This window comes from Chrysemys picta, chromosome 11, assembly GCF_011386835.1.
Source record: "Chrysemys picta bellii isolate R12L10 chromosome 11, ASM1138683v2, whole genome shotgun sequence".
Lineage (NCBI taxonomy): Eukaryota > Metazoa > Chordata > Testudines > Emydidae > Chrysemys > Chrysemys picta.
In genome coordinates this window covers 75,076,111-75,094,390 of record NC_088801.1, presented here as the reverse complement: position 1 = coordinate 75,094,390, position 18,280 = coordinate 75,076,111, and the positions used below count along the sequence as shown (strand labels likewise).

Below are 18,280 nucleotides of genomic sequence, written 5' to 3'. Positions count from 1 at the left end.
CTACGGTTCTGAGGAGGAAAATAATAAGGAAGAACTGAAGGCAGGAAAAACGGAAATCTACATTTCCTCAAGATTTTTGTATTTCAAGTCAGTATCACAATGATTCTAATATGGCTTTTCTTTGAATATTTAAGTAATCTAAAATAAATATATTCATTATAAAGAATACCAGCTAGATTATTCTTCAAAGCTTTTTGCTACAGACTTTCAGGTACTTTCCGCAAAATAGCAGACAAGTTTCTACCTGTTGCATCTGTAATTCTGTTAACAAGAACATGGAGAGACACATGATGCCACATGAAAATAATTAAGCAAGAAACAGAAAGAATTGCCAGACAAACTAATTTTAAAGAGACAGACTTAAAATGACCTATATGCTATGGAATCCCAGTCTTAATGGTATAAACATTTCTCAAAATAGGTCATTCCAGTTGGGCCCTCTACATGCATGTGTGTCAGAAATAGAGACATAGGGAAGACAACTGTAGAACAATCCATTTATAAATCTTTGAGAAATTTACACAATGGAAAGAACTGTAACCATAGCCCACTTTAGAAAGCAGACCTTCCTTCAAGTAGAAAATGACATCTAAAGCAGATTGATCCAGGTGGCATTACCAGCTGACATGTTGGGAGCCAAGTTAAACATTTAGGTTCAATTCCAGGTTATTTAATTTTAATCTCTATTTAAATAGATACGCTTTCATTATATGCTTTCAAAAATGCAACACAGACCTTTTCACACTGCAGTTAAAGTAGATTGTCACAAAGTTACAATGCATAATGTAAAATGAGAATGGTACCAAATATTAGTGTTTAGGACAAAAGAAAAATTATTTCAGCATGTGCATAAAAATTCCAAGTGTGTCTGAACGGCAGTGCGTTCAGTATAAAGTATTTTATAGCACATTTGCTAAGAGAGAGATTTTCCTGTGGCCAGGTTTCAATACCATGACTCCCTACTAAGTCAGGATAGAGATGGCAGGACAGTCTAGCCAAGGGTTCCTTTAGTGAGTAGAGAAACGGGATAACTACACATTTTTCTGAGCGTTATCCCTTCAGACATTAAAGTGAGAATTTTTTGCAATTACCTATTGTACATAAACATACTGTAAGGACAAATGAGTATTTAACAGGTAGCTCTCAGTGTTTCCACTAGACAATACTTTGTGGTTGTGACACTGAGTAGGCATTGGGAATAGGAATACACATGTTGAATAACTGATTACTGTTGTATCTTCATATTTTGGTGTACTAGTAAATTCTGATTCAGCCCGCACAACCTCATCACACAACCCGGCCAGAGAACCGCAACGGGGTTTGTTTGCTTTTGCCTTGAGTGAACCTGTTGAACTAGTTTCACTGCTCGCTCAAGCTAGCGAATTAACCAGTTTAGCATTAAGATCCATCCTGAGAACAGCAAAACACAGTCAAGTCAACAGAGGACAACAATCCTGCAAAGCAACCGGCGGACTAGCAACCAGCAGCGAACGGGGCTGCAAAAGCACCGACATTGTTCACGAATCTCACACGCGGAGTTGCAAGGACCCGAAAGCTGGCAACATACCCAACACAACCCAGCGGGCGGTTAGGAAGTTTGGTGCCAATTCTTTCCGCCCCATGAAGGAGTTTGTATGTTTCCTTCTGAGAATGGATCGTATCCCCGAGTGAGGAGCTATCGGTGGTTCTTCAGCCTCCATTCATTGCAGCTACAGAGCCAGCGTCGAGCCAAGAGAAACTCCTTGACAAAGAGCTGCGCGCTGCCGCCGCGTCCCAGAGCGCACACAAAGGCAGGTACTCACCTAGGACAAACCAGAGGAAACGTCTCGGGATGAGAGGCAGCTCCGGGGCCATGATGCAAATGATGCCACAAATCCGACTTCGGATCAGGTTATCCCGAGCCGCGGAACCGGTGTGAACACCCCATCTGCAGGAAAGAGACGCCGGTGGGGAGAGCCTGCCCTGCCGAGTGATTAAGACCCAACTAACATCGCGCAGGTGGGGAGTGAAGTGACTTGGCCCCGGGGGAGCAAGCGGCCAGTGGTCTCAAAGTGCAGCGCCCGGGTCAGATCCGGGGGGTGGGAAAGCACGTTGCGAAGCTCTGGTCTCGCTAGTCCCCGCGCAGGTTTCCGTGCCGCTGGCGGGGCGATCGCGGTGCAGGGGAGCGGGCTGGGACGCACAGGGCAGCCCCCTGGGCCGAGGGAAGGTGCCCAGAGCTAGCAGCGGGCAGGGTCCGTCTGAGGCGCTGTCGGGGAAGCGCCGATTAATAGCAATGGGCGGATCTAAGTTTAGAACAACCTGAGCAGTTAAAAATAGCCTGACAGACGCTGTCAACTGCGCCAGCGATTTACAACCTAGGCATCAAATCACCAGCGTCAGTCTGGTCACAGCCACACAACCCTAGTGGCTCCGCGAGCAGGAGCGCCCAGGGGCAGGCGAAAAGCAACGGGGGCAGGCATCACAAGGAGAAGGGACTGATAGGCAGGTACACAACGCTACGGGGAAGGGAAATCCAGCAAAGGACAGGGCTGGATGGCTGCCATGGAGCCACATTTAGGAAACTGGTTCTTTTTAATACGTGGGAACGTGATCCTGCTTGTACAAACTTCCCTCAGTGCTGTAGTGATAGCCGACCTCGTTCGCCACTGGGACACTGCAAATGCGCCCAGGTGAAAGGCCCACTTTGAAGCTGTGATTTTACCGCCTCCCCACGTGTTTGAGGGTTTCCGGATATATAATCATTACCGTCAATAACTTTCCCTAATAATAATTTCACTCATGTTAGCTTTAAAGGGACCGGCCAAAGGGCATTCCACTTTTCCCGTCTATTGTTATAAAGTTCCAGACCATCGCTACACTTTTTAAATAGCGGTGTAAAATTTGCGGCACACATTCAATATTGTTCCTTAGCAAGTAAATAACTGACCATGATTCGGCCACCACAACTGAATTCTTGCACCTAAAATCATTGGGCCATACGGTCTCATCCCGCTTTTACGGAGAACCCAGCCCTGTGACTCAACAGAGTCCTGCATAAATCCTGATGGCTACATCATATCCATAAATAATTAAAAATTACACACCCTTTGCATTTGTGTAAAAGAAAAGCGGGTACCTTAAGATGTTATGTCTATGTGGTACTGTTTGGTCATGTAGCTTTGAGGAGCTAAAAAACGGCATAATTCGATTTCAGATCCTCTGAAGCATGTGATTGTCTACTGCTGGTTCTAAATGAGGTGTGTGGTTGACTGATCAGTTCATAACTCTGGTGTTCATGTACATGCTGTAAATCATTTACCTTTTTGTCTTTTCCATTTTTGTGAAAAATCAATTTTTTTAAAAAAAATCACAAAATGTAGCATAGCTCCTCCAGGTGGTAAAGGCTGATGGTGCATTGGAGTTTTCCTCCACTGTTAAATTACAATTTTAAATGTTCTAACATTTATAGTCCGCTTAAGGAAGAGCTCTTGTGGTAAATGTTTAAACCAAAGACCACCGCCTGTTTAACAAAAAGATAGACAAAACATTGTCACTAAATTATATTCATGTATAGTGTCTTTAATATCTGATCGTCTCCTTGATTCAATTGAAATATGTCTTATCTGGCCTCAAGTGAAAACTGTAACTGTTCTTGAGGGTAGGTGACATAAGAAGACGAGAACAGCCATACTGGGTCAGACCAAAGGTGCATCTAGCCTAGTATCCTGTCTTCCGACAGTGGCCAATGCCAGGTGCCCCAGAGGGAATGAACAGATCAGGTAATCAAGTGATCCATCATCTGTCACCCATTCCCAGCTTCTGGTAAAACAGAGGCTAGGGACACCGCCCCTGCCTACTCTGGCAAATAGCTATTGATGGTCCTATCCTCCATGAACTTGTCTAGTTCTTTTTTGAACCCTGTTATGGTCTTGGCCTTCACAACCTCCTCTGGCAAGGAGTTCCACAGGTTGACTGTAAATTAGGTGAAGAAATACTTCCTTTTGTTTGTTTTAAACCTGCTGTCTATTAATTTCATCTGACAACCCCTAGTTCTTGTCTTATGAGTAAATAACACTTCCTTATTTACTTTCTCCATAGCAGTCATGATTTTACAGACCTCTATCATATCCACCCTTACTTGTCTCTTTTCCAAGCTGAAAAGTCCCAGTTTTACTAATATTTCCTCACATGGATGCTGTTCCATACCTCTTTTTGTTGCCCTTTTCTCAACATTTTCCAATTCCAATACATCTCTTTTGAGATGGGATGACTAGATCTGCATGCAGTATTCAAGATGTGGGTGTACCATAGATTTATACAGATACAATATATTTTGTCTTATCATCTACCTCTTTCCTAATGATTCCCAACATTCTGTTTCTTTTTTTGACTGCCGCTGCACATTGAGCGGATGTTTTCAGAGAACTGTCCACAATGACACCAACATCTCTTTCTTGAGTGGTAGCAACTAATTTAGACCCCCATCATTTTATACACATAGTTGGGATTATGTTTTCCAATGTGCATTACTTTGCATTTATCAACATGGAATTTCATCTGCCATTTTGTTGCCCAGTCACCCAATTTTGTGAGATCCCTTTGTAACTCTTCACAGTCTGCTTTGGACTTAACTATGTTGAGTAGTTTTGTATCATCTGCAAATTTTGCCACCTCACTGTTTACCCCTTTTTCCAGATCACTGAAGAGCACTGGTCTCAGTACAGAGCCCTAGGGTACACCATAATTTACCTCTCTCTATGCTGAAAACTGACCATTTATTCCTACACATTGTTTCCTATCTTTTAACCAGTTACTGATCCATGAGAGGGTCTTTCCTCTTTTCCCACGCCAGCTTACCTTGCTTAAGAGCCTTTGGTGATACTGAATATATGCCCACAAAAATAGCATATTTATAGTTTCACTCATTTAGGAAAAAGAAAAGTTAGATGCTTGGAAAGATCTCCAGTTTATTTTGGGCAGCAAAATCCTTTGCTCTGCTGCCATCTGTTGTAATATGAGGAGATCTGCTAGCTTGGAACCAGTAAATAAGGTCACACAACACTCAACCTTACAGCTGTCATTTTTGAGGTTTCTGAGGCTTGGTCTACACTAAACCCCCAAATCGAACTAAGGTACGCAACTTCAGCTACGTGAATAACGTAGCTGAAGTTCGAAGTACCTTAGTTCGAACTTACCTCGGTCCACACGCGGCAGGCAGGCTCCCCCGTCGACTCCGCGGTACTCCTCTCGCCGAGCTGGAGTACCGCAGTCGACGGCGAGCACTTCCGGGTTCCAGACAAGACGCGATAAGTCGAACCCAGAAGTTCGATTGCCAGCCGCCGAACTAGCGGCTGGGTATAGACGTACCCCAGTGCTCCACCTTACAGGGAATTCCCACCACAACCACAAATTGTTGGGTCTCTCTTATTGAATAACTATTGGGGGGGTCTATCATCCAATTGAAGTCAAGAGAATTTTTCCATTGACTGCAGCAATCTTTGGATCAGACTTACACCTGGAAGGGATCCCAGAACCTATACCCCATTACAGGCCAAAGTGCCCTATCTCAATAGGATAGAACTGCTCCATCTTCCCTGGGCTGGAGTGCCCAACCTATGGCCCCTGCCGCACACGGCCCACTAGAACATTTCATAAGGCCCGCAGCCTGCTTTAACACAATATACTAACGGCTGACTCAGTGTTTTGTCATCATGTTTGGTCCACACAAGGTTGTGCTTAGGTTTATGTGGACCTCCTGCTTAATGTTGGGCCCCACGGCCTTAGGCTTAAGGAAGGATGGCAGCCATTAGGGACAGACTTCAAAAAAGAGTGGAGGAAAGAAGAAAAAAAAATATTGGTGGCCAGTTGAAATGCTAAGGAAGGCAGGCTTCACTCATGTAGATAAAAAGGCTCTGATAGCTTCAGTACTAAAACTTTGGATAAAGGACTATAAAAGATGTTACAATTGATTAATTTATTACCTTGACTCTATTACCTCCTGCAAAGTTAAGTGGCTTCACCTGCATAATATACTTAAACCCGTCCTTATCTGGAAATACCATTTTTTAAAATAAGGCGATTAGTGGTGGACTACTAATGAGCTAACAAGGCTCAATCCACAGCAGGCTCACTAGTAATTAAAGGTAGGCAAGAGCCTGATGTGTGTGGGGGTTAATCTTGAGCTCAGTGCTTTCTTCAAGTACACCACCAATTACTCCTATTGACATTTGGTGGAGCTCTACCCTGAGAAGTGACTGTGTAAAAACGGCACACATCCAATATATCCTGTACTCTTAGTCATGCCTGCGTCTAGTATTTAACCATGCATTTTTACTCCTAGGAGCCCTGCAGATTCAACACAGCTACATAACAGAGCTGGATTAGATCCCAGAATGATCAACTAAAATCCAATCAAATCCTCCCCTCAGTGGGGTTCCATGGACAAGTGTAACAGTAAGATCAGCATTTGAACTCAATGGTGTAACAGGATTTGCCTAACTCTGGGACTACTTGCCTAATGTTAAGCATGCATGTGCTGAAGTACCTTGCTGAATCAGGGTCTAAGTTCACCTATTTTTGTTTACAAATGCTTAACTGTTCTATTGTTAAATAATGTAGGGCTGGTCAGAAGCTTTTAGTTACAGGTTTTTTTTGGCAGACAAATGCCATTTTCATTAAAATCATAATATTTTGAAAAATGTTGATTTTTACAAACATGGTCATCAATTTGTTTTATTAAAACACACACAGGAGGCACTGATCTGGAGAAGATGACATTTCAATTAGTACTAAGTAACAGGTGCCTTTGATTTTAAAAATAAAATGAAAATAGTTTTTTTCAACTATTACATTACCTCTGACATTATGACATATATGTAGTATGTACTAATACTTCTGACATGTTATGAAATAATATAAAATATATAAATGAAAAGACCCATACAATAAAACTTGAAGCAAATTTCACAATACTGAAACAGAAATTTTTTGGAAATTCTGTTTTGTGGGAAATTCTAAAATGTTGAAATTTCCTCTGAAGTGGAAATTCTGAGTTTTAACAGCTTTATAGTGAACTGCCACAATCTTTATGCAGCACTTCAAAAAGTGGAAGTTGGCCTGATGCATTTACACTGTGCTACATGTTGGCAATACAAAAACCTCACTGTCATTTTTCTATTGCACTACATTTTTCATCTATGAAAAATTTAAAATATAGCTTCAAAATTAAGAAATAAAGACCATATGCAACATTTACAAACATTTATTTTTTAGAAGTCTAAATATGAGTTTGTGAAACCAAAATCTACAACTAGTATTTATATCGCGCTCTCCTGCAAAACAAACACTGGTAACTTGCTGTATGGAAGACCTGTGACATAACATTTGTTTCACACTACAGTGTTAAACATAATATGCTGCAAAATACGTTTAGATGTTACACCAGCTTCCAGGACTGACTAAGTTACTCAAAAGGTATTTCCTCAAAGGATGTTCATCCACAGGAAATTTGAAAGCACATACTGGAATATCTATAAACAAACTTTAACAAGAGCAAACTTTTCTTAAAGTTATTTTTAACCTTTTTCTCATTAACATGCTCTAATAAGATTACAGTTTTTACACAGATGTTATTTTTTTCCCATTGGCAACTAATGACCTGGTTGCTTCAGAGCCTCAGTGGCAGAAGGCTGCTTTCATTTTATCCAGCTCCCACACAATGAAAGTCAAAATCTCGCTACAGATTGTTGTGACTACCTTTTCACGAGTGGAACAAAAAATTACAAAGGAAAGTTTATAAAATACTATTTTGAGAATGCTCATCCACTTGAACACAACACATTTCAGGGCTTTCAAGTATTACAAATGTTTTGTAAATAAAACTAAAAATTATTAAAAAAAACAAGCACTTTTCCACACTGGTTCTCTTGGTCTTTTCTGCATCCATGCTAGCAATGCTGTGAAAATAATAATTTTTTGTTAAGTATTAGACATTCTGTAAAAACGTTAGCACATTAAATCTAAATAAAATTAAAGATGATAAAAGTAATAAAGGCACCTATCCAAAACTCTAGGCACCCTAGCCACACAATAAATAAAATCCCAGAAGTTTTAAAGTAACTATTTTAAGAGGAATTCAGCCAGCCAAACACCTATTGAGTTCTTTCCAGCCCTTTATTGCAACGGGAAGCACACTATTAGCTCTCTCCAAAAACCCCATCAAACAGACATCTGAATATATTAAGTATTGCTTTCTTTATCTATATGCAATCAGCTTAAAGCACAGTTCTCATAATTCAAGTAACTTCCTAAAAGCAAAGATCAGGATGAGCAAATTGCCAATACTGGCCTTTAAAATGTGTATTTAAAAATGATATCTATAATTTTAAATACACATTTGGGGCTACTGACTAACCCTCTCCCCTTTTCTTCCATATTTTCAGGTAAATGCATCCCCATGCGAAATTCATCACCACCACAGGAGGGCAGGGCCAGCTGGTGCTATTTATTAGTTATACTGTATCGTGCCCAGAGACTCTCTTCAGGTCTATGGCTCTGTTATTTTATGTGCTGTACAAACACAAAGGTAGTTGGTATATGTGTTGAAGAGCTTGCCTAATATGATAGAATGATATAGGAAAGGTGGGGAAGATGATAAAATATATACAATTTTATAGATATATATTGTTAATATCTTAGAAAAGAGACGACTAAGGGCGGATATCACAGAGGTCTATAAAAACATGAATGGTGTGGAGAAAGTGAATAAGGAATGTTATTTAACCCTTCACATAACACAAGAACTAGGGGTGACCCAATGAAATTAATAGACAGCAAGTTCACAATATACATAAGGAAGTGCTCCTTCACACAATGCACAGTCCACCTACATAACTTGTCGCCATGAGATGTTGTGAAGACAACAGTTTAACAGGGTTCAAAAAAGAATAAGGTAAGTTGATGGAGAATAGGCCCATCAATGGCTATTAGTCAAGAGAGTCAGGGATGCAACCCCATGCTCTGGGCATCCTTAAGCCTGACTGGAAGATGGGGGTGGGAAACTCGATAATTGTCCTGTTCTGTTGATTCCCTCTGAAGCATCTGGCACAGGCCACTGTTGGGACACAGGATATTAGACTAGATGAACCACTGGTCTGACCCCGGCTGGCCATTCTTATGGTCTTATTTGTAATTACATAAACACCAACCTTTCCAACTGCCCTTGAGCAGAGACATTAAAAATTTACTGAGGAGCAGAATGCCCCCCTCCAAATAAACGATCTTGTGCAGCTTAGAGGAGGAAACACCACAAGAGAATAGACGTGATGGGGCTGGACAGATCCCCCCGTCCCTGAACCAGTTCTGGGCATGTGGGAGAAAGTGCAAGAAACATCCCACCCACTGTAATAGGAAAGAGCTGGAGGACTGAGAAAGAGAACTCGTAACACCCTAGAGTGGAGGGTACGGTGACTGTAGGCATAGGTGGACAAACAGCAAATAATGGAGGAGATGGTGTGCATGCACACTGTTCTCAAAGGAAGCCCACTATACTTATGTCATAGCAAATGGAAATGTACACTGTGAGGTCCCTCCACACCCAAAGCCTCTCCTTGGCTGGGCTGTATGACGGGTCCTGCATATGTGGGGGGGAACTCACCCCACATATCTCCTCCCTTCTATAAGGCAGCTACTGTAGGAACCTGCAATAGCACGATCTGATCAGGATGTGGAGGTATGCATTCACCAGATCCCCTCAAGTCAGAAAGTACTCTGGAACAGGGATGACACCGTAGAGGTTAGGGTCTCCATCTGGAACATCTTTGTCTGAAGGCCTATCTGTACTCTTTCTTAAATGCATGGTGTGGCATTGGGAGGAACTGTTCAGATTTTTGCAGCACTGTCTGCCACTACTTTGTCTAGCTTCTCCCCAGAAAGCAGGACTCCCATAAATCTGGAGAACACACCAGTTTAGAGTGGCTATATGCCTTCCAGGGACAGAGCCATAGGTAGTACCTGGTCACTGAGCTGGAGGCCCTGGCTTTGGCTAAGAATCTCATCACAGCCATTGAGGTACCAGCAACGCTGCTGCTCGGGGAACTTTCTTCAAAATAGAGTCGAAGTCAGGGTGATCTCTATCCTTGAGAGCTCTGAGATCTTCCAGCTAAGAGAGAGATGCTCTCGCAAAGCAAGCAGCCTCTAGGGATGCCCTGTTGGAGGCTCAGGAGGCCTCAGTCTTTTTTGAGAGTGGCATCCATTTTTCTAACCGTGGGATCCTTAGAATAGAATCATAGAATCACAGAACTTGAAGGAACCTCGGGAGGTTATCTACTCCAGTCCCCTGAACTCAAGGCAGGACTAAGTATTGTCTAGAACTCCCCTTCTGAGGGGATAACCATATCTTTTGCCAGGAACCCTAAGGGAGCGTCCACTTTATGTATCTCAGTAAGCTGGACCGTTGATTGCTGGATCCTGTAGAGTTAGTACGTTTGCCCTTGCTTGACTTGTCTCATTCATTCCTGATTACTTCCCTGAAGGAGGAATGTAGGGGAATCATGCCTCAGAGGAGCAGTTCAAGAAGAGAAATTTTCTTATAGGCTTACTCACAGGGCTCTGTTTCGGTTGAATCTGAACAGTAGATACAACCTTTTTGCTCATGGCCTTGAATTTCTCAGGGGGAACAAACTTTTGCTGAGTCTTTTCCTGGTCTTGATCAGAGTCAGAGTCCAACAATTCACTATCCTCTATAGAAGAGGGGGAAGAGGAGTCCGAGGGCTTCTATTTCCCAGATCTCTTATGCTTTCTCTTTCCTTTTTTGCTTTGCTTTTTTCACTTTTTTAGCTCACGTAGCATATGAGCTCTGTTGCACTTTGGTGAGGCCTTTTGCAGCTAGTCATGCTGTGGACCTGAAGTCCTCTGACAAGATTTCTTTCTGAGTCCTTGCCTGATGGGTCCCATTACCCCAGAGAGTGGTGAGGGAAAATACTTCCAGAGCCTCCTGACCAAATAGGAGAGGGCCAGAGGTGTTTATGAGCCCCGCTTCTTTTCCCATGGTGCTTAGGACATATTTTAGGACTTGGGGGACTTGTGACCCTGCAAGTCTACCCTCTGTTTTCCAGGGACCCCTTGGAATTTATCCCAAGTCAGTTGACTGGAGTCCTCATCCTTGGAGCCTTGCCCTGCTCTGCTATCGATTCCTGGTCCAATTTCCCATATACATTAGAGTCAGGGCTGCTCTGGTGGGTAGGGGATTTTACATGCCTGTCTAACTCAGCCCTGGGACCTAACAGTTAACAATGGAAGACTGGGCATAACTGTCTGCCGATCCTGGGGTGGCTGTCTCACAGATGGAACAATATTTGGCTTTTCATTCAGTGCTTTTTAGGCTGCTCGGCCATAACTGGAAGGTGCAGAGGAACCAGCAGGGAGGCACTGCAGTGAAGGCTCTGGAGTGGGAGCGTTCAAACACGCAGCCAAAAAACTGACCAAGGGGGGGAGAAGAGGGGCTAGGAGAGAGATCAATGCTCCCCACTTCCCCAAATTTTGACGACACCCCTCCCCTTTCCCCCCCCCCCCATTAGGCAGATGTGAAGGCGGGATCACTAAAACAGCAATCCACACTCTGCTTCAGGAGAAAAATTGGCCTGGAGTGGGAGCAAAGAAGCAGCAGTCAGACTGGAAGTGCCAAAAAATTGATCGGCCTCTGTGAGCTGCAAAGTGAACAGAGCAGCCCAGATGTCAAGAACTGTGGGAGATGCAGGGCTGCAGAAAGAAGGATCAATCCGAGTTCCTTTAAAAAACCCCAAATCCACAGAATCCCATCAAATAAATCCCCTCCTCCCCAAAAGACCAAAATAGGCAAATCACCCTCCAATCCTCATGTTTAACAGAACTTGGACTGTCAACTTTTAATACAAAACTGGATCCAGTATATATTCTCTGGACTATCTATATCGATTTCTGTTAAAAGAACAGGCCATTAGATGTCACTTTTGTCTGGAAATTTTTTGTAAATGCAGCACCATCTATATGTACAGTAATGTTAATGGAGATGTAACCTCTCTGTTGTGAAATCAGCAGAAATTCTGAAACAATTTGGATAATATCATCCCAAGTATGCCAAATTTTACACAGTGAGATTTATATCTGATAGAGTTAGCAATTTAACTTGGTAAACATTAAAAACTGTAAGTGATCATCACACAACTATTCCAAAAGAAGTTAATTCTTCTTCAGTGACAATTCTTTCAGTGCACTCCCCACTGGCAATGAAGCACATGTGTGGTAATCAAAGCACTAAGTTATTTACTAGGCTATACATATAGCTACGTTATACAGCCATACAAACAATACCTTTACTATTTCAAAGTATTTTTCTTTCTGCACTAGAATGCTCACCTCTTTATGCTACTTTTTCCTCACATTTGGATGCAGATTTCTTCAGAACAGAGGAAGCCATTTCCACAATAACATTAATAGACAAGCCACTTAGGAAACCTTTATTATTTGTTCTGACCTCCTGCAAAGCATCCACAATATTATCTCTAAACAAGTGAGACAGAAAAAAGATGGTCTTTAACCGAGTGACATTATATAAACATGTTTTCACCAATTCCAAATTTATCATTTCATTTGACTACAGACGCTCGCGTAACTCGAATTTTGCACAAGTCGGAAACGTATACCCGACAATTACGCAAAAACAAAAACAAAAAAACCCCCACCCACACTCCTATTTCTAGTTTACGGAACTTTTTCCATAAGTTCAGATTTCCATAAGTTGGGTTTCCGTAACCTGGGGGGCGTCTGTATCTTGAATATTAGATTCATAAATCAGTGGAGAAAAATCAGATATTCTTACCTACTAGCCTTGGGATGCAGTTCTTCTAATTTCTTCATCAATTTGGTAAAGCTGCTCAAGTTCAATGTGTTAGGAGGTATAAAGGTAGCAGATGGATTAGGAGAGAACTGAACAGGTTTTATCTGCAGAGGATTCTCTCTTGTACTCTAGATGCAAATTAAAACAATTGAACATAGAATGTGTTAAGTATTGTATGGATTGCTTATTCTATTTTACAGAAGATTATCGCTTCTGTTATGTACCATTTTTCAAACTATTGGGGCAATTACAGATTTAGTTCAATAGTAAAATATTTATAGAGATGTATATCAGGATCAAAACTGATCATGTTACAATATAACTAACTACTGCATATATCTTAAAATTAAAAACATTCTTATTTTGGTTACCATTTTTATGTTTTTTCATGTGTAACCATGTTAAATTAGGCAAATTCTAAGTTACCCTAGGAACAGTCATTTTCATATTAAATAAAAGTAGAATAAGTTTTCAGGTTTTTTTTTTTTTTTTTTTTTTTTTTTTAAATAATCACAACCACAAAGCTTGTTATTGGATAAAGTCAGTGGACGAAGAAAATCTGAAAATGAATTCATCGTATAATTTAGGATAAAATTTAAACAGAAGTTTTCCCTTCCGCTCTTCTGCCAAACAAAAATCTTTCTTGTACCTTAATAAATCACAATGGATTACACTTATACAAACTTATTAAAAGTGAAAACTTTTAAATCTAAAAGAAAAAACAAAATAAAACCATACTTATTCCAGTGGTGAAATGTACAGGTATAGTTATTTGATGAGCTTACATCATTAAAGAAATAAAGGTGGAGATGTCAACATTAGGCAGGAAAAGATGGAGAGCTATGTCCCTTCTACAATATGCCACAAATACTGATTTTTGAGCACTTTGCACAAGCCAACACTACTGCAAAATATGCTAAGTACAAAGTAAGAATTAACTTTAAAAACTCATCGTAATCTGTCCCAGGAAGAATAATTTACCTGTTGATCAACTGAGAAGAAAAGGTGTCCTGATTCATGTGCAAGTGGTTTTAAATCAGAGCTGAGCACTTTTGAAAAGGCCAGGGTAGGGGCAGGCATTGCTGAAGAAACTGAGGGAGGGGAAAGCACTTTCAAAGAGGTTGAGGTGGTGGAAGGCACTTTCAAAGAGTCCGGGACAGAGCAGGTAGTTCTGACTTGAATATTTTCTTCCAAATTATCAGTGGATTGGTTTTCATAGTGAAGTGGTCTGGAAACTTTTTGAAAAGCTGGAAGTATATTTTCTCCTACAGTTTTTACAAGACGAACATTTACTGCTTTTCCTTTTATTTCTTTCCCATTCATTTCGTCCACAGCCAATTTTGCTTTACTAGCTTTTTTAAAACTCAGAGATGCATACCTAAAATTTAAAAACATGTGCAAGAACTAAGAAAAAATACAATTTAATATACAATTTAACCAGCTTCCATATGTGGATAATACCAAATCCATTAATTACAAATGCTTCTGATTATGGTGCAGCTCTCTACTTTAAAATGTTAGCTACAGCTTTTAATTGAACTACAATATTTTAATCCAGCAAGGACAACATTTTATAATTGGTATTTTCCAGTAACATGTCAACTGTTTCTGGAACTCAGACATTGCTAGTCAACATCTAAAATATAACCTGTAGAAAATGTATTGATTTAATTAAAATTCCACTGACATTAAAGTAACTTACAAAGTAAAAAAAAAAAAAAACTTTCCTAAGTGCCACTTATTTTGTCAGCAACAAATGTAATACAAATAAAATTTACATTAATATGAATGTACCTGTAGTTACTAGAAAACTCACATATTGAAACATCCAAAACCTGATACTTCTGGAAATGAGACCTTAGATCAGCCTACAACAGATAGCATATTTAGGATGTAAAGTACAGCATTTACTAAATAAACAAGGTATTATTATTATGATTATTATTTAAAGAAAGGCTATTTTACCTCTGATACTGAAGGACTTAAGCCACCAACATGAATAAAATAATGCTTATTTGGCTCACTTTTTGTATTCTTCACCATCTTTATTTCTGGTAGTTTAGAAATATACAAGAAAAAATATTAATGTGCTATTCCTTATTCAAGTCAATCTACAATAAATTGTAAAAAAAAAAAAAAAAAAAAAGCAGAAAATATGTAAAAGGAAAATGGGATTGCTAAAAAAATCGAAGTGATTGAATGGAGAAAATGTGTTTCATGATTAGGGCCGTACCAAATTCATGGTCCATTTTGGCCAATTTTGGTCATAGGATTTTAAAAATTGTAAGTTTCATGATTTCATCTATTTTAATATGAAATTTCAGTGTTGTAATTGTAGAGGTCCTGACCCAAAAAGGAGTTGTGGGAGTGTCACAAGGTTATTGTAGGGGGGGTTGCGGTATTGTTACCCTTAATTCTGCGCTGCTGCAGGTGGCTGGAGAGCGGCGACTGGTGGCCGAGAGCTCAGCTCTGACGGCAGAGCTGCCGCCAGCCGCAGTGCAGAAGTAAGATGGCATGGTACGGTATTGCCACTCTTACTTCTGCGCTGCTGCCTGCAGAGCGGGGGCCCGCAGTCAGCAGCCGCCATTCTCCAGCTGTAGCTGCCCAGCTCTGAAGGCTGCAGTGCAGAAGTAAAGGTGGCAATACCACAACCCCCCTCCAAATCCCTTTTGTGTCAGGACCCCCAATTTGAGAAACGCTTGTCTCCGCAGTGAAATCTGTAGAGTATAGAGTAAAAGCACACAAAAGACCAGATTTCATGGCAGGAGACCAGAGTTCATGGTCCATGACGTATTTTTCATGGTTGTGAATTTGGTAGAGCCCTATTCATGATACAACAGGGAAAAGGGTGAAATTGAATTTGTTTTCAAATAGTTGCCTTAAAACATTACATAGAAATATACATATTTTAAATTTTGTAAAAGAGAGCATGAAGACCAAAAACATTTTTTCATTTACTTCTACAAAATCTGGTAAATTGATTCTAAAAACAGAGTACAGGTTTTAATTTGAAATTGTACTTGTCTAACTAATTTTCTTAATTCTAACCAATAGGTTCCTTTCCAAGACTCAATGTCAGAGTTAGTCACAAATTGGGATTCTAGTGATCTCCTCTTGCGCAGGAAAAGCTTACAGCTCTGACGGCGTAACGTCTTTCTAGAGGAGGAACTTGTATCAAACACTGTCCAGATATGCAATTAAGGTCCTCAAAGTTTCGATGTGCTTCAGCAACTATGCATAAAGTGTAGCTAGATGTTCCAATGGTGTCAAAACGTAGCTTTGAGACCCATACTGTTAAATCAGAGTGTCTCAATCTTTTTTGAGTCACAACATTCTGCGATCCACTGAACATGCATAGGACTGGGCCACCGAACATTTTTAGGGTTTGGAGGGTTTTTGTGAGTGTTATGGATTTAAAAAATGGGTACTGGGAGCTGGTGTCATTATTGGGGTGAGATGAAAAGCTTATGCTGCTGCTGGAATTTTGTGGCTTGTGAGATAGCTGTTGCTGCTGAGTGATAGGTGTGGGAGAGACTGGTGCTCTACAGTAGAATGGGGAAGGACACTCCTTCCACCTTCCCAGCACTCACCTGCACAACACTCAGGGCAGGTCTTCACTACGGGGGGGGGGGGGGTTTGGGAGGTCGATTTAAGATACGCAAATTCAGCTACACAAATAGCGTAGCTGAATTCGACCCATCGGAGCTGACTTACCCCGCTGTGAGGACAGCAGCAAAATCGGCCTCCGCGGCTCCCCGTCGACGGCGCTTACTCCCACCTCCGCTGGTGGAGTAAGAGCGTCGATTCGGAGATCAACTGTCGCGTCCCAACGAGACGCAATAATTCGATCCCCAAGAGATCGATTTCTACCCGCCGATTCAGGCGGGTAGTGTAGACCTAGCCTCATATTCTGGGCAGCGCCACATCAAGGGACTGTGATGTCAGTTCTAGAGTCCCAGGGTAGATGGTCCTACCCTGGAGCAGAGCCCCATGTGGGTAGCTATGAGGGTGGAGGACAAGAAGGGGAAGGATGGCAGCAGCTACGGGGGGGGGCAGGAGCAAGCTGATCCTTTCCTCCTCCAGCTACCATTCGGTCTCAGGAACCCAGAGATTATTGTTGGTTTCAGCTAACAGGGGACAGTCCACTAGGTGCCCCTCTGCAAACCACTTCTGGCATACACTGAAATGGCTGGGCAGTGATGTCAGTAAGATGCAGGTCTTGACATTCAACTGGAACCTGCCACTCAGGAACACTTGAAGCTGAAACTTTCAAGGTCTTCCAGGCTGGCTTCTCACTAGATTTACAAGAAGATGCTAAGAAGCCAAGAGAGACTTTACAAACTTTCTTCAGCACCTAATTGCTCAAAGTCAGAAATCACAGGAGCAGAGAATGCACAGTCCTTTCCAAAGGAAAGAACATACTAAGGGCACTGATGCAGGTGACATTGATGCAGGGACTCCAATTTGAGCTGTAAAAAATATGCAAAGCATCAAATAGGGAACACTAGGTTTGACGTGCTATTGAAATATATTTTCTGTAAGAATAAAGTAATGGAGAGGCAACAACATGGAGCTATAGAGCAAGAAAGTTGGTTGCAGTGACTCGGGGAGTTCTTCACTGACCACAATCAGAAAGGTACTACTGGTTGGAACACTAAAGGGTTCCCACATTCCATTGTGTGAGGGGTGTAACCATAGGTGCCGACTGGAGCGCCTACAGAAAAAAAATAGTGGGTACTTAGCACCCGCTGGCAGCCAAGCTCCCCACCTTGATACCGGTGGCCCCGCTGATCAACTCCTCTCCTCCCTCCCAGCAGCTCCTACCTGTCACGATCAGCTGTTCCACAGCGTGCAGGAGGCCCTGGGAGGAGGGGGAGGAGCGGGGACAGGACATGCTCAGGGGAGGGGGTGGAAAGAGGCAGGGAAGAGGCGGGACAGAGCGGGAAGAGGGCTTGGGGGCAGGAGTGGAGATAGGCGGGGACTGGGGCGGAGCAGGGGTGGGAAGAGGTGAGGTGGGGGCTTGGAGGAAGTGGTGGAGTGCAGGCAGGACCTGGGGCAAAGGGAGGGTCGGGCACCCCCCCAAGTAAAGAGGAAGACAGCACCTATGGGTATAACATGCCTCCCCTCCTCTTATGGAACCAACAAGCTTTATCCTTTTACTACACTTAATTTGAGTAGTTCCAACCATGTCCCCATACAGGGGCACAATCTCAAGAGTGTGAATCTGTCCTAATTATCTCTGGAGAAGTCAGTATTAGAAAAAATTAAAGAGGAATATTTCCAGGTTTGTGTTTGATGACATACACATTTGAAAATTTTGGCCAAAGTGGTAAATTTTACACAAAAGCTAGAAGCAATTCTTTATAGGAAACTCATCGCCAACAAGGAAAGGGAATAGTACTAAAAAAATATGAAAAAGTAGCACTT

General features: G+C 41.7%; 2 protein-coding genes and 1 long non-coding RNA gene across 14 annotated transcripts in view; 1 reads left to right on the top strand and 2 right to left on the bottom strand.

The window, feature by feature from the left end:
• The window catches only part of RAMP1 (receptor activity modifying protein 1), a 127,138-nt gene extending 125,199 nt beyond the window's left edge, over positions 1 to 1,939 (bottom strand). For 3 of the 5 annotated variants that reach the window (XM_024106569.3, XM_024106568.3, XM_065562218.1), the window contains exon 1: positions 1,568 to 1,700. In XM_024106569.3, coding sequence (XP_023962337.2) covers positions 1,568 to 1,700 — 133 coding nt within the window. Of the gene's footprint in view, positions 1 to 1,567; positions 1,701 to 1,802 lie in introns of those variants that run through there. The other 2 variants (XM_005281811.5, XM_065562219.1) reach the window with 1 other exon arrangement.
• On the top strand, positions 1,860 to 11,760 carry LOC135974410 (uncharacterized). Its single transcript, XR_010591665.1, has 2 exons — positions 1,860 to 1,998; positions 6,320 to 11,760. It is a non-coding gene; the product is annotated as an uncharacterized LOC135974410 (long non-coding RNA).
• The window catches only part of RBM44 (RNA binding motif protein 44), a 26,774-nt gene continuing 15,719 nt past the window's right edge, over positions 7,226 to 18,280 (bottom strand). For 3 of the 8 annotated variants that reach the window (XM_065562213.1, XM_065562212.1, XM_065562216.1), the window contains 6 exons: positions 14,819 to 14,910; positions 14,648 to 14,721; positions 13,835 to 14,231; positions 12,836 to 12,981; positions 12,373 to 12,518; positions 7,226 to 7,934 (listed from right to left, as the gene is read on the bottom strand). In XM_065562213.1, coding sequence (XP_065418285.1) covers positions 12,377 to 12,518; positions 12,836 to 12,981; positions 13,835 to 14,231; positions 14,648 to 14,721; positions 14,819 to 14,910 — 851 coding nt within the window. In that variant the 3' untranslated portion in view covers positions 7,226 to 7,934; positions 12,373 to 12,376. Of the gene's footprint in view, positions 7,935 to 12,372; positions 12,519 to 12,835; positions 12,982 to 13,834; positions 14,232 to 14,647; positions 14,722 to 14,818; positions 14,911 to 18,280 lie in introns of those variants that run through there. The other 5 variants (XM_005281812.5, XM_065562215.1, XM_065562217.1 and 2 more) reach the window with 3 other exon arrangements.